This window comes from Thalassophryne amazonica, chromosome 9 (genome assembly GCF_902500255.1).
Source record: "Thalassophryne amazonica chromosome 9, fThaAma1.1, whole genome shotgun sequence".
NCBI classification, from domain to species: domain Eukaryota; kingdom Metazoa; phylum Chordata; class Actinopteri; order Batrachoidiformes; family Batrachoididae; genus Thalassophryne; species Thalassophryne amazonica.
In genome coordinates this window covers 20327481-20344026 of record NC_047111.1, presented here as the reverse complement: position 1 = coordinate 20344026, position 16546 = coordinate 20327481, and the positions used below count along the sequence as shown (strand labels likewise).

Below are 16546 nucleotides of genomic sequence, written 5' to 3'. Positions count from 1 at the left end.
ACCGACAGGCGTGAAAAAACTCACACATGCGCACGAAAGTTCAAGCTTGGCTGATGAAATCACACGTGATTCAAATCCATATGGTTTTTGAAAAAAATTAAAAGGTTGGATACTTTTCTAACAGACCTCGTATGCTCAATTCAATCTGTGTATAGCGCGAACCCACACCTGCTCCCAATTTTCATCATCAATCCAGCAGGTGGCAGACACGTCTATGCAACATTACATAAGCCAAACAAAACTTTGTTTTGTGGATCAATCCGGTCATTTAACTTAGAGATATTTAACAGAATAGCTTATATTATTTTATTTAAAAAATTAAAACATTTACAATAATAATGCAGTTCAATGGAGGCAATTAGAATTCTTTGACAAAATGTTGAATGTCATAATACAATATTGACATCCTCATACTCCCATAAGTCTATGACCGTGCATAGAAATGCAAAAAATGGTGAAATTCAGAGCTGAAACAACCCATTTTAGAATTCTGTGACATATGTCACAAATGTCCATATTTGAACTCCTGTCTGTCTTTGAGCCACACCCATTGAGCCAATCTAACCCCTTAAGACACACTCACTTGAGAAGGAGCCAGTGTTTTGTCTTCCTTTGGAGGAGTGAGCTGCAGCTCCTTTTCATTTAAAGAGACAGACACAGGAGAAGTTTTTGTTTAATTAAATTAGGATTTTTTGTCAGTTACAACACCGTGTTGTGCTGTAAACTCTAATTTATATTTAAACCTAATGGTGCGCTGAAATATGTAGAACGTCATCGATTTACCAGTAAAACTGCCCTTCTTTTCTTTTTATCACTTGACCTTTAATGACCTTCTGAGACCATTCGTTTGACTGGCCGTGATCCAAACACAGGAACTGCAAATTACAAAAGCGGGTGCTTTAACAGCAATATAAAATTTTTATTTGTTTATCTGATATTGCCTCGTGCATTCGCTAAATGCCCAATGTCAACAAATGCAATAAAGGTTTTATTGTCCATTTGTACAAAGTGCTAAATGTGATGTTACTGTCCCATTAAATGATAATGCATGGTAGATCATGCAGGAGGCTTTTTGCCTGAGTCCGCGCTCAGCCGTTAAAGAGGCAGCTGAGCAGGCGGGGGGAGAGGGAGGAGCCAACATCTTAAACACTTTCCTCACTGACTGTACCAGAGAGAGAGAAGGAGAGAGATGCAGAGAGGAGAGAGGCAGCCAGTGAATGTGAGAGTCAGAGCATGATGGGGATCGCCAGCCTCACGCACAGCGAGCAGGAGAGCCCACAGACGCACTGAATCCAGCGGCGGGCGAGGAAGCTACAGTGTGTCAACTCCTCAGCAACTCTTCTTCATTCATCCTCAGCATCATCAGGAGAAGAGAGAAGACACCTGCACCAATGATCTCTCGGCTGCTTCTCCTCTGCTGCTTTGCCGGCATGGGTGAGTCCTCCTCCTGCCTTTGTGCCCCTTGGCTGCTGTCTGCAAGTTTGGCTGCAGTTTGAAGCCTCTCTGTGTGGAGCTTTTGAGCTTCATGCCATTTGGGGGTGGTGGGGGTGCACGATGTACTACAAGCCAAGCTGCTCGGGTGAACTCGTCTCCTGTGCTTTGATTGTCTCTTTTCATGTGTTGCGCAAAGTCCCACTGGGGGTGAAGCGTCTCTCCCCAGATTCTGTTGCGTCTCCTTTGTGAAAGTGATGTCTTACTTTGTGCTCCGGAGTGCTGATGCACTGAGGGAATGGTTTATTTTTTGGGTGGTGGTAATCTGCCAATGTGACGACCGTGCCAGCTTATAAAACAAGACCCTCCATGACAACCAGGTGGAAAGTTGGGCATCAACCCTCTGAAGCGGAATGATTTAAGGCACTTTAACAAACAGTACGTGCTCAATTTGCTCATATTTTAGTGTAGAAATGGTAAAAAAAAGGAGTAAAAATGTCCAAGATGACATTCAGATTTCAAATTTGTTTCATTTACTGAAATCTAAAAGCAAAGAAGCTGGAAAATTTAACATTTAAAAAGCTGACATTCATTTTAAATGATGTATTTTGGGACAATTCCAGGCTCACCATCCCTGAGACTTTTTATTCTCAATAGGATAAAAGAATAATGGACAAACCATAATTCTGTGGGGCGACTCGTTGGAATTGCACGATGATTGATAAACTTAACACTGTACATATGTGCAGCATGCGCTGTATCCAACACGTCAGGTGCGCGCTTGTGCTTGAATTCATCCTCTTTTGTGAGTTTGGACGGAGTACATGCACGTGCACCTTTAACTTTATCTGCTCTGTGCGTTTAAAGCTGATGCAATGAATTGTGAAAATTAAGTGAGAGTTGGAAACTGCTGATTGGAAAAGCTTTAAAAGCTCCGACTGGTGTTATCGATTTTCTCGTTGGCCTTTATTGTGTGGCTGTAGTGATGACTTCACCTTCAGTGCAGCACAAACACAAACCTGTGTTTGTGTGTGGGGTCGAGCCACAGACCGAGGCTTTGGTGGAAGTTAATGTTATTGCAAGAAATATGTGTTCGCAAGCTAACAGAATGCATTGGTTTCTTCCCACTCGCCAAGAGTCCAACGTGACTCCAGCCTCAATGTGGTGATAAATAAGTAGAGTTTGTGTGAGAAATGAGAGGAGATATCACTTTCAGTGCAGCCGCTCTCTGCCGATTTTTGGTAAAATGAGCAGAAAACATGGACTTTGGATCGGGTGGCTCTACCTGCTGATGTTGCTTATTGCCGTATTGGTGTCGGTGAAAGCTGCAAGACTTTCACAACTTGACACTGACATACTGACAGCTGGAGCTTCCTCAGCAGCCGCGTGGATGCATGTGGAGAAAAACGCTAACGTGCTGAGGCTACACTTTATAATGCCCATTATGTTCAGGCGTGCACACACTCACGTCTGAGTCGCTGTAGATTTCTTTCTAATCCTCATTCTACAGGCCTGTAGTCCTCATTTGAATCGCTGTCTGACCCTCTGAAGCCGAAGTGTTGAAGTACTCGCTGCTTTAGTTTTCAGTCAAGATTTGAAATGGTTTCATTTTGAATCTCCCCATCATGTCTGCAGCGTTTGTGGTCAAATTCTTTGTGCACATGTCCAACAGCCGAATCGACACAGTGTCAGTTTCTCTTCTGTAGAGCTGCAAGAACAATCCCAAGATTCAGTATGTTGGAAAGAAAGAATGAAGGAAAAAAGAGAGAGAATGGAGGAAAGAAAGCTTTGAAATGCTCTGTGTAGATGTGCTGCAGCTCGACGTCCTCATTAGAACCACTGAGTGATGCATCTCCATGTTGATCAACTGAGATTCCACACTCCTCCTTTGTTATTTTTACTTTTCCCAAATGTGATTTTCTTGTTGCTGCTCCTATTTTTCAAAGTTGGAAGCTGTATTAATAACACTGTTTTAACCCAGCGGTAAACATCGATGGCATCAGATGAAGCCCAACCAGAAGTACAAAAGATTGCAGTTCCTCAACTGACCACTTGAGGCTGGCTCTAAAACAGAGCACATTCCCATAGGAGTTCATGTTAACATGTCCAACTTTCGAGAAGAAATAAACATGTTTGTTCTCTACAGATCCTCCATGACAGCTGTATATGGGGAGAATTTTCTTACTAGTTTCTTAGTTTAAGACATTTTAAGCCATAAAATTCTGTAAAATTGAGGGCGTGGTTGATTTGAGTGACAGCGGCTGAGTCTAGCATCTCCATCTGTCACTATAAACGTCATTCCTCTGTTACTGCTATGTGTTGTGTTGTGTCTGTTTTGTTTGTAGTATTTTATTCCAAATACCTAGAATGTGTGTCCTGTATGTCCTGTTGTGTATGTCCTTACCTGTTCTTTGTCCTGAATGTTTACACATGATGCATATGTGCACACCCACTTATGCTGCAGAAATTAATATTTTGCAAGAGCACACAAGTTGTAACCTTCTGGGGTGTGGGGGTATTTTCTAGATTTTGGCATACTTTCAGTAATTCCCATTTTAAGGTGCCGTTTTTGGTGTAATGCCTGTGTGTTGAATGTTAAAATCTTCATAACAATCTCGGCTTTCAGAATATGAAGCACATATTTTTCCAGAATACCATTTGCTGAAATATTTTGGCTAAAAAACAAACAAACAATAAAATAAATAAATGCATTTTTAGAAATACACCTTTGCTTATGTGGCTGAACTGCTGCTAGAAATGGGTTTGCCAATGTCTTTGGGACACAAAAGCAGTGTAATATACGAAGGAAAGTCATATCATACATCATATCATTGACAAATGTAAAATAACTCTAAGTACAAATGCCCACAAATATCTGTCATTGGATGAAAAATGGAAAGCCCCTCACAAAAATGGTCATTTGCTTCTTTGGGGGTGGGGTGGGGGGGGGGTGGTTCAGAGTCTGGCAAAAGAAAATAGTCCACCCACATGTTGTTTTCTATGACAATACATATAGTCTGTAGGACAAAATAAGTTGAGTGTTTTTGGCTGGTGGGACCATTTTTTTGTGTGTTTTTCTTTTTTTTTTTTCTGAGGGTTTTTTGGCAGTATGAATAAATCTGAGTTGTGAACAGAGTGACGGTGTGCTCTGAATGAGTCTGCTGAAGCAGCAGGCAGAAAGGGAGACAGAAAGACAGACACATGTGACCTTCTCTGGGGTCTAGAAGAATTGGCTGTGAGACAAATATCATCAATAACAGGGACTGAAACTAGAGGTGACACTCTGTAGTTTCAGGTAGTGGTTAAATGTACTTGTGTCATTTTGTCGCTGATTAATAGAAACAATAGAAAGTCAAAAAGCACAATTGTACATGCTGGCGTGTATTGGCAAGTCCCGTTTGAGAACTAAATGTACACAGAGTATTTGGATACCTGACTTAGTGATTTTTATTTACGAAATAGTACAGTAATATGGGTTATAGAATTTAGCCAAAACTCTATTACTGGTTGTCAAGGTTGTCCCGGGGTTCCAGCTAAGAACTGAAGTCTTTCTGTCACATCTCTTTGACTCGAACTCACTTGTCGTGTGCCGGACTTTAACTTGGACACTCCTCCGGGGTGCCGACTCCAAACAGATGTCTTCCAAATATTATGGCTTAACTTAACACTGACGTAGGGTGTTGGAAACCAAGTGCATGTGACTGGTGTGAGGAAATGTGTATCATCAGGCTGAATCTGTGCACACGCACACGCAGTGGCTGTGGTTCGCCACCACTAATTTGAATCTGACACTGGTAATAAAGCCTTTAATATGACTCTCAGTAGCTCTCTTTCAGGCACCGTACATCAACTCTCAAGAGGATAGCAGCTTTATTGCCTCATTTTATGAGTGTGTGCTGGTGTTGGAGTGAACTGAGCTGACCCCCCCCCCCCGCTGCTGCCCTCTTCTGCAAAGTGTAATTCGGGAGTGTGAGAATTTGCCACAGTTTGCAAATGGCTGCTTCATTTGCAGAAGCAACGTTTTTATAGCACTGTGCACCCCAGTGTGGTGTGCACACCCACCAGGGGATTTGGCTGAAGTATCAAGCAGGTTCTTGGGAATACTCAGGTGAGCCTGTGCGTTGGTGGGATCTGTCTAATTACGGAGGAAGCGCGTTATGTATTACTCAGCCCTATGGGGTTTTTTTGGAACTGTAATCCACGGGAGGCCAAGGATTGGGTCAGGAAAGTATCCTTGGAGACAACCTCAAGCCCTTTTAATAACCCTTGGTGCCTGATCCTGATGCTCAATAAAACCGGTTATCACATAGCGTTTAAGGAGATTTGCAGGTGAGTAATCCCTTTATGGCAGATACACAAACTGCTGTCACTTCCTGTGCTGATGGAAGCCATCGAGTGTGACGATCTGCATTTCTCGCGGGTATAATCAGAATGTGAGGACATCAGCTTCGAACCAGTAGAGGAGGAGATGATAGAAAGGAAAGAGACAAAGAAGCCCCGCTGCCATCTGACTCTCCTTCTGGAGATGGCAGCCTTCCTACTATCTTCTTATTGCTTTCCTTGGCTGGTTTTGGCATCAACAGTGGGAACGAGAGAGAGAGAGAGAGAGAGGGAGGGAGAGACGAGAGGCTGCTGGCTGACACTTGGAAATGAATGCCTCTGTGTGGACTTTGGGAAAAAAGTTGAGGATGAAAGTCACAGGCCTGGCTTGGAAGGAGGTCAGGTGCTGCATGAGAATGAGTTAGAATTTCAGCTTCTTTTTTGGACTCGCTCTCTGTCTCTCTGCTCGAGTAACTTTCCATAAACAGTATGCATAATATCGTGAAAGCTGAAACTGAAATGTACCTCTGCCAGCGGGGTCGTGTTTCCGCCCACGTCTGTTTGTGAGCTTTTTGTTAGTTTGTTAGCAGGATTACTTAAAAACCTAATTAGAGACTTGCAGAACACTCTGTGGAACTGTTGCGTGTGGTCTGCAGGAGGGAGCACTCATTTTCTGCTAGATTTGCCGAAAAGGGGCAGATCAGAATCTTGGACATTCTGAGATGGATTGAACAGCACTTGTGGTGACGTTTCTGCAGTCATTGTTATTATGTTGTTAATTGTTGATGTTTATCTGTATTTGTCCAAAAGCTGCAACAAAGAGAAAATCCAGATGAGAAGAACACACTATTTTTGTTTGGTTTGTTCAGTTTCCAGTCTGTTCCTTCCTCACGCCTTGGGGCAACTGTTTGTTGTGATTTGGCGCTATATAAATAAAATTGATTTGATTTGATTTGATTTTCCTTGATCTAATTGATGTCCTCAGCTGCACATCATCAGCAAAACCTCAACTGACTTATAAAATCCAATTAATGTTCATCATCTTCATCCAGATCAAGGGTTGGGAAATATGTGCCATGAAGAGCAAACAGGTTGTTTCTTTTATCTCTGGTAGATGACCTCATTAGTGATCAGTGCTTTGCAGCTACATTGCATGATGAGTAAGTTACTGAGGGGGTGGACACACCTGATGCCTTCTGTTTACTTTGTGTACTGTATGTTGTGCGGTTGGTCCACTTGAATGTTAATGGGACTTATTGAGCTCAAAGAAATTCAAGGTATGTTGCATTTTTAATCATGGACCAGATTTTCTTTTTAAATTCTTAAATATTTTTAAGAGTTTTAGAAATGTGTTGCATTTTTGGAAGGACATTAACATTTTAATTTAAACAAGAAGAAGGAAACACAAAAACTAGGAAAGTTAAAGCAGTATGGCCTTCAGGTTTTTTTTTGAAGATTTAAGTCATAAAAATATTTCTTTGGCACCACTACAATTTCATTCCTTGGCATTTAAAAAAGGAATTTGTAATATATTTCCAATATGATTAAAATTTACTGTATCTGGAAAAATTTTAGAATTTTGGTCCCTGATGGACAGAAATTCAAGCTATGAGATGCCATGACATACATTTGGTAGTGATGTCATAGATCACATGGGAGTTTCTCCCGAGCTGCGTGAGGATGCTGGGAAGGACAGCCAGTCAGAGTAAAGAAAGGCAGTGTGACATCAGCTGGCTGAATGCTGGTTTTGAAACCAGATGTCTGAAGTGCCCCCCCGCACCACCAAGTAAATGTGTTCTCTTCATTAAAATAAACCATTATAACGCTTGGATTTTGGTAGAAACAAGATTTTGTCTGTTTTGTGACCTGTGAAAGGCTGTGCAGCTTGAAATAACACAAAACTTTATTATGGCATAACAATACATTAAAATGTAGCAAACGTTTTGAAAACTTTGATACATTTTGAAGCACAATGTGTAATATATTAATGTACGCCAAAACTGAAAGAAATGAAATGGGAAAGTAAAAACATCTAAAAAAGAAAAAGAAAAAAAAAATCTAATAAATTATTCATCACTTGTTTCTGCACTAAGTAATGATGGTCATACAGAGACAATCAAATCACATCAGCCTCTGTGATTAATTCACATTTATAGTTTTAGAAACATGTGTCTGGTGTTTCTTAGTGAAAGCGGATCTTTTTGTAGCTCCATTGTTTGTGTCTGGAGCTTTATAAGTGCTCAGATGTTCTCATTTATTTATTTGTTTTATTTTTAAGCTTGTCAGAGATAATGAAGTGAAAAATGACAAAACCACAGTCAGAAACAGATGGAGATTATACATTTAATTTACTTAAGACAATGGTTGAAAATGTGAAAGTTATTATCTTTGTACTTGTCAAGGACAGTACAAGTTCTTTCAGTTGAATGAGGAGCAAAATGAGATTTAGATAAATATCAGCCAATAACAGGCTGAAAGGGCATTTCCATCACCTGGGTGGCTGAGTGGCATCAAGAGAGGCCTAGAGAGAGGCCTAGGACCACCAAACTTACCAAAAAGGCACATCACTTCAAGACCTTGGTCAAGTTCGAAAATGGATGACGATGACCTTGAGGTCAAGCTCACCGACAAAATGGTAACACCACAGGAATTCTGTCACTGTTGGATTTCACTGCTATGGAGGCTGAGGGGTAGTACTGGTAGCTGCCAGTATTTTATTCCTTTTTGCAGTAAGACCGAATGTCTGATAAGTACTAAGATGCTCAAACAGTAAATTAAATGAGTATTAATTTTGGACAACTGGAAAAGTACTGCAGATGTGGTGAGGGAGGTATCTAGGAAGGTACTGGGTGTGACATCTGGACATTGGAAGGAAGACAACGAGACTTCGTGCTGGAATGAAGATGTTAAGGAAAGCATAATGATAAAGAAGCTGGCGAAAAAGAATGGGGATAGTCAGAGAGATGAAGAAAGTAGACAGGAATACAAGGTGATGAGGCATAAGATGAAAAGAGAAGTGGCAAAAGCTAAGGAAAAGGCATATAGTGAGCTGTACAAAAAGTTAAACAGTACTGATTGGCCACACAAAGGGACAGAGCCGGAAAGGATGTCTAGCAGGTAAGGGTGGTAAAGGATGCAGATGGTAATGTGCTGACAAGCCAGGATAGTGTGTTGAGAAGGTGGAGGAAACATTTTGAGGAGCTGATGACTGAAGAAAATGAGAGAGAGAAAATGATGCAGCATTAGTAAATCACAAAGTACAAGAGATTAGTAAGGATGAAGTGAGGGCAGCTATGAAGAGGATGAAGAGTGGAAAGGCAGTTGGTCCAGATGACCAACTGCCAGCAGAGGTATGGAAGAGACATGGCAGTGGAATTTCTAACCAGATTGCTTAATAAATTCTTGTAAAGTGAAAGGATGCACAAGGAGTAGAGATGAAGTGTGCTGGTTCCTGTGTTTAAGAACAAGGGTGATGTGCAGAGCTGCAGCAATTAGGTGAAAATTAGGTGAAAGACTAGTAGATGCAAGGCTTAGAAAATAGGTGATCTGTGAGCAGCAACATGGTTTCATGTCGAGAAAGAGCACCACAGATGCAATGTTTGTTCTGATAATACTGTTGGAGAAGTATAGAGAAGGCCAGAAGGAGTTACATTGTATGTTTGTGGATTTAGAGAAAGCTTATGACAAGGTGCCAAGAGAAGAGTTGTGGCATTGTATGAGGAACTCTGGAGTGGCAGAGAAGTATGTGAGGATACGATACGATAAGATACACTTTATTGTCCCTTCTGGGAAATTTGTATTGACTCCAAGAGCTGCACAAATAAAGCTGCCATGGCATAATTACATAACTCATGCATGTTGCACATAACTTAATACACACACCAATATTGCACACACCCTTTTTACCCAACAATCTCACACAGATGGTTCATGCATATTGCACATATCCCTAATACACATATCCATATTGCACATACCCCTATTGCACAGCCATCTCCCACATATGGTAGTGCAGGATAAGTACAAGGACAGTGTGACAGCAGTGAGATGCACAGTAGGAATGACAGACCCATTCAAGGTGGAGGTGGGCTTACACCAAGGATCACCTCTGAGTCCTTACTTGTTCACAATGGTGATGGACAGGTTGATGGATGAGATCAGATAGGAGTCTCCATGGACTATAATGTTTGCAGATGACATTGTGATGTTTAGTGAGAGTATAGAGCAGGTTGAGTCTAGCCTGGAAAGGTGGAGATATCAATCAATCAATCAACTTTTTTCTTATATAGCGCCAAATCACAACAAACAGTTGCCCCAAGGCGCTCCACATTGCAAGGCAAGGCGATACAATAATTATGAAAAACCCCAACGGTCAAAACGACCCCCTATGAGCAAGCACTTGGCCACAGTGGGAAGGAAAAACTCCCTTTTAACAGGAAGAAACCTCCAGCAGAACCAGGCTCAGGGAGGGGCAGTCTTCTGCTGAGACTGGTTGGGGCTGAGGGAAAGAACCAGGAAAAAGAGATCGATCACTAATGATTAAATGCAGAGTGATGCATACGGAGCAAAAAGAGAAAGAAACAGTGCATCATGGGAACCCCCCCACAGTCTACGTCTAAAGCAACATAACCAAGGGATGGTCCAGGGTCACCCGATCCAGCCCTAACTATAAGCCTTAGCGAAAAGGAAAGTTTTAAGCCTAATCTTAAAAGTAGAGAGGGTATCTGTCTCCCTGATCTGAATTGGGAGCTGGTTCCACAGGAGAGGAGCCTGAAAGCTGAAGGCTCTGCCTCCCATTCTACTCTTACAAACCCTAGGAACTACAAGTAAGCCCGCAGTCTGAGAGCGAAGCGCTCTAATGGGGTAATATGGTACTACGAGGTCCCTAAGATAAGATGGGACCTGATTATTCAAAACCTTATAAGTAAGAAGAAGAATTTTAAATTCTATTCTAGCATTAACAGGAAGCCAATGAAGGGAGGCCAACACGGGTGAGATATGCTCTCTCCTGCTAGTCCCCGTCAGTACTCTAGCTGCAGCATTCTGAACCAACTGAAGGCTTTTTAGGGAACTTTTAGGACAACCTGATAATAATGAATTACAATAGTCCAGCCTAGAGGAAATAAATGCATGAATTAGTTTTTCAGCATCACTCTGAGACAAGACCTTTCTGATTTTAGAGATATTGCGTAAATGCAAAAAGGCAGTCCTACATATTTGTTTAATATGCGCTTTGAATGACATATCCTGATCAAAAATAACTCCAAGATTTCTCACAGTATTACTAGAGATCAGGGAAATGCCATCCAGAGTAACGATCTGGTTAGACACCATGCTTCTAAGATTTGTGGGGCCAAGTACAATAACTTCAGTTTTATCTGAGTTTAAAAGCAGGAAATTAGAGGTCATCCATGTCTTTATGTCTGTAAGACAATCCTGCAGTTTAGCAGTTTAGATATGCTCTGGAAAGAAGGGGAATGAAAGTCAGTAGGAGCAAGAATTGAGTACATGTGTGTGAATGAGAGGAAGCCCAGTGGAACAGTGCGGTTACAAGGTGTATAAGTGGTGAAAGTAGATGAGATTAAATACTTGGGGTCAAGTGTCCAAAGTAATGGAGAGTGTGGAAGAGAGGTGAAGAAGAGAGTGTAGGCAGGGTGGAGTGGGTGGAGAAACATGGCAGGAGTAATTTGTGATAGAAGAATATCTGCAAGTGAAGAGGAAAGACTACAAGACAGTAGTGAGACCAGCTGTTATGTGGCTTAGAGATGGTGGCACTAACAAAAAGACAGGAGGCAGAGCTGGCGGTGTTGCAATTCTCTTTGGGAGTGATGAGAATGGACAAGATTAGGAATGAACATATTAGAGGGACAGCTCAGGTGGGACAGTTTGTAGACAAAGTCAGAGAGGTGAGACTGAGATGGTTTGGACATGTGCAGAGGAGGGACGCAGGGTATATAGGGAGAAGGATGCTGAGGATGGAGCCACAAGGCAGTAGGAGAAGAGGGAGGCCAAAGAGGAGGTTTATGAATGTGCAGAGGGAGGACATGCAGGTGGTTGGTGGGACAGAGGAAAATACAGAGGACAGGGTGAGATGGAAACGATTGATCTGCTGTGGTGAGAGCAACTGAAAAAGAAGAAGAAATGAGTATTAATGTGATGAATAATGTATCTGGATTTTCACTGCTTCGCTTCAGGTCTTTTAAATGATGTGTATGAACAATGGCACAATAAATGGTCAATGGGCTGCATTTATATAATGCTTTTCCATCTGTATCAGATGCTTCAAGTGCTTTACAATTATCAAATCAAATCAAATCAATTTTATTTATATAGCGCCAAATCACAACAAACAGTTGCCCCAAGGCGCTTTATATTGTAAGGCAAGGCCATACAATAATCACGGAAAAACCACAATGGTCAAAACGACCCCCTATGAGCAAGCACTTGGCGACAGTGGGAAGGAAAAACTCCCTTTTAACAGGAAGAAACCTCCAGCAGAACCAGGCTCAGGGAGGGGCAGTCTTCTGCTGGGACTGGTTGGGGCTGAGGGAGAGAACCAGGAAAAAGACATGTTGTGGAAGAGAGCAGAGATCAATCACTAATGATTAAATGCAGAGTGGCGCATACAGAGCAAAAAGAGAAAGAAACACTCAGTGCATCATGGGAACCCCCCAGCAGTCTAAGTCTATAGCAGCATAACTAAGGGATGGTTCAGGGTCACCTGATCCAGCCCTAACTATAAGCTTTAGCAAAAAGGAAAGTTTTAAGCCTAATCTTAAAAGTAGAGAGGGTGTCTGTCTCCCTGATCTGAATTGGGAGCTGGTTCCACAGGAGAGGAGCCTGAAAGCTGAAGGCTCTGCCTCCCATTTTACTCTTACAAGCCCTAGGAACTACAAGTAAGCCTGCAGTCTGAGAGCGAAGTGCTCTATTGGGGTGATATGGTACTATGAGGTCCCTAAGATAAGATGGGACCTCATTATTCAAAACCTTATAAGTAAGAAGAAGAATTTTAAATTCTATTCTAGAATTAACAGGAAGCCAATGAAGAGAGGCCAATATGGGTGAGATATGCTCTCTCCTTCTAGTCCCTGTCAGTACTCAGTACTTTTCAGCATCACTCTGAGACAAGACCTTTCTAATTTTAGAGATATTGCGCAAATGCAAAAAAAAGCAGTCCTACATATTTGTTTAATATGCGCATTGAATGACATATCCTGATGAAAAATGACTCCAAGATTTCTCACAGTATTACTAGAGGTCAGGGTAATGCCATCCAGAGTAAGGATCTGGTTAGACACCATGTTTCTAAGATTTGTGGGGCCAAGTACAATAACTTCAGTTTTATCTGAGTTTAAAAGCAGGAAATTAGAGGTCATCCATGTCTTTATGTCTGTAAGACAATCCTGCAGTTTAGCTAATTGGTGTGTGTCCTCTGGCTTCATGGATAGATAAAGCTGGGTATCATCTGCGTAACAATGAAAATTTAAGCAATGCTGTCTAATAATACTGCCTAAGGGAAACATGTATAAAGTGAATAAAATTGGTCCTAGCACAGAACCTTGTGGAACTCCATAATTAACCTTAGTCTGTGAAGAAGATTCCCCATTTACATGAACAAATTGTAATCTATTAGATAAATATGATTCAAACCACTGCAACACAGTGCCTTTAATACCTATGGCATGCTCTAATCTCTGTAATAAAATCTTATGGTCAACAGTATCAAAAGCAGCACTGAGGTCTAACAGGACGAGCACAGAGATGAGTCCACTGTCTGAGGCCATAAGAAGATCATTTGTAACCTTCACTAATGCTGGTTCTGTACTATGATGAATTCTAAAACCTGACTGAAACTCTTCAAATAGACCATTCCTCTGCAGATGATCAGTTAGCTGTTTTACAACTACCCTTTCAAGAATTTTTGAGAGAAAAGGAAGGTTGGAGATTGGCCTATAATTTAGCTAAGATAGCTGGGTCAAGTGATGGCTTTTTAAGTAATGGTTTAATTACTGCCACCTTAAAAGCCTGTGGTAGCCAACTAATAAAGATAGATTGATCATATTTAAGATCGAAGCATTAATTAATGGTAGGGCTTCCTTGAGCAGCCTGGTAGGAATGGGGTCTAATAGACATGTTGATGGTTTGGAGGAAGTAACTAATGAAAATAACTCAGGCAAAATTATGCCTCACATTCACCCATTCACGGAAACACACTCACACACCGATGCCAGGGTGCTGCCATGCAAGGCACTCACTACACACTGAGAGCAACTTGGGGATTAAGGGCCTTACCCAAGGGTCCTTAGTGATTTTCCAGTCAGGCTGGAACTTAAGCATGTGCATGTTCAGTCCATGATGTTTCAACATGTGCATGTTCACTGTGTGTGAGTCCTGCCCTGTTGAGTCCTCCATTGTTCACAAAGAGACAGCAGTACATTTATCGCTTCCAGTGGTTGTGGAAGCCAGTGTAAGCATTTTTCCACCTCATCATCTTCGAACATTACACTCAGTAACACCATATTTTGTGGCTGCTTGAGAGTTCTTGATGACACTGCTGCATTTATCAGTATAAGCTTAAAGTTTGCATCATAACCTACTTGACCTTTGAGTATTCCTCTTTGCAGGATGATCATTGTGTCTCTATCATGCAGCAGTGTAAGCAAGATAAAGGGGTGGGTCACTTTCATCTTGGGGGGGCAAACTTGTTTGGGGGATGTGACATGTAAAAAAAACTTGACCCTGAATATAAGACAATTCCCGTTTCTTATTTCAGATGTATCTCCAAGAACAAGAAATGCAGTCTTGGATTCAGAACAATGCACTGCTATGATGGTAGTTTCTTTAATCACTGGAAATGAAATGTTTTGCTTTATGATAATTCAGAAACTTCTGACTGCCCTATTCTGTTGTAATATGATACAGTGACACTACCAGTGTAATAATTACCCTCTACTGGTAGTTATTACCCCAATGGATTTATGTACTCTCTAAGTGCCCTCCTAAGTTTTTAGTGCATTACTTCAGTGTGTATTTGATGGTTTTGTTTGCTGACTGTAATACACAGCGAGTTACATTACACTATACTGATATACATTATATATTGCACATATGATAATGTGACTCTTTGAAAATGAGATTTCTTTGCACATTATGTTTCTGGCCTCAGCTGCAATAAGTCTTATTTGAACATAATTCTAGTCTGACATTTTTAAGAGCAGCTTCTATAATAAATTGTACAGTACCGGTGAATGGCTTTTGGGCTGAAAAGTCCCTCTTCGGTGTGATATTTGCACCATCATGTTACTTTGTCACTTTTAAGGCAGCCAAAGAGGCCTAATTAATCTCACTGTTGTGATACCTCCGAGCAGTGATTTCCAATAATATCTTGATGGAAGGATGGGCTCCACTGGAGGGCTGGGACGATATATCAGCTTGTCGATAACAGACTTTATTAAAAACCAGATATCAGCCTGTTGTAATGTCAAGGATGTTGTGGATGTAGAAGGGTTTTCCTGCAGTAGATTTTGGAGTGTAACCTGCCTCACCGTGCCGTAAGATGTTCACGTCGCAGTTATTATCTGCTCAGATGGTGCATGTGCATTTTGTTTATTTTTTGTTGGAATATTTCAAATAAATGTTAGAAGCTATTTTGCACTTGAGGGCGTAAACATGAATTTAATTCAATCACATGTGCTCTGGTCTCCTAAAACCACACACTGTAGCTGAGTGCCATTGGAGTGTTTGTGCTTTGAAACAAATATTGAAATTTAAGCTCATTTATTTGTGAACAATTTGTCACCGTGTGGTGATCCACGGAGTATAACCATGTATAATTCTCTGCATCCTGTCGCGTGCATGTTTCTTATCTTCTATCATTGGAGACTTCTCAAAGTGCTATATTTTACACACGTCGAGAGCTCATCCAGCCCATGAACAAGCACACTGGCAACGGTGGTCTAAATGGGGGGGGGGGGGGGGGAGTTTATTTAGAGGAAGAAACCTCAAGTGGACCAGAGTCATTTCGGGGAACATGTGCATTGGCCATAAAGGAACAACAAGCACAATATATCAGAGCACTCACAGAAATGTTGCAGCGAACCAAACACATCCATCCATCCATCCATCCATCCATCCATCCATCCATCCATCCATCCATCCATCCATCCATCCATCCATCCATCCATCCATCCATCCATCCATCCATCCATCCATCCATCCATTTATTTTCTTCCGCTTTATCCAGAGTTGGGTCGCGGGGGCGGCAGCTCAAGCAAAGCCGCCCAGACCTCCCGATCCACACACACCTCCCCCAGCTCCTCCGGGGGAACCCCAAGGCGTTCCCAAGCCAGCTGAGAGATGTAGTCCCTCCAGCGTGTCCTGGGTCTTCCCCGGGGCCTCCTCCCAATTGGATGTGCCCGGAACACCTCTCCAGCGAGGCATCCAGGGGGCATCCGGAAAAAATGCCCGAGCCATCTCAACTGACTCCTTTCGACGTGGAGGAGCAGCGGCTCGACTCCGAGCTCCTCCTGAGTGACTGAGCTCCTCACCCTATCTCTAACGGAGCCCCCAGCCACCCTGCGGAGGAAACTCATCTCGGCCGCTTGTACTTGCGATTTCGTTCTTTCGGTCATGAGCCAAATCTCATGACCATAGGTGAGGATTGGAACGTACTCGTAGATCGATCGGTAAATTGAGAGCTTTGCCCCCCTATTCAGCTCTCTCTTCACCACGACGGTCCGATACAGTGACCGCATCACTGCAGATGCTGCACTGATCCGTCTGTCGATCTCACACT

General features: G+C 42.0%; 1 protein-coding gene across 1 annotated transcript in view; it reads left to right on the top strand.

Annotated features, from left to right (window-relative positions):
• Positions 1-1174: 1174 nt before the first annotated feature.
• Positions 1175-16546, top strand: part of kirrel3a (kirre like nephrin family adhesion molecule 3a) — a 657736-nt gene continuing 642364 nt past the window's right edge. Inside the window, exon 1 of the mRNA XM_034177743.1 lies at positions 1175-1434. Within this exon, the coding sequence (XP_034033634.1) occupies positions 1392-1434 (43 nt within the window). The 5' untranslated portion in view covers positions 1175-1391. The remainder of the gene's footprint in view (positions 1435-16546) is intronic.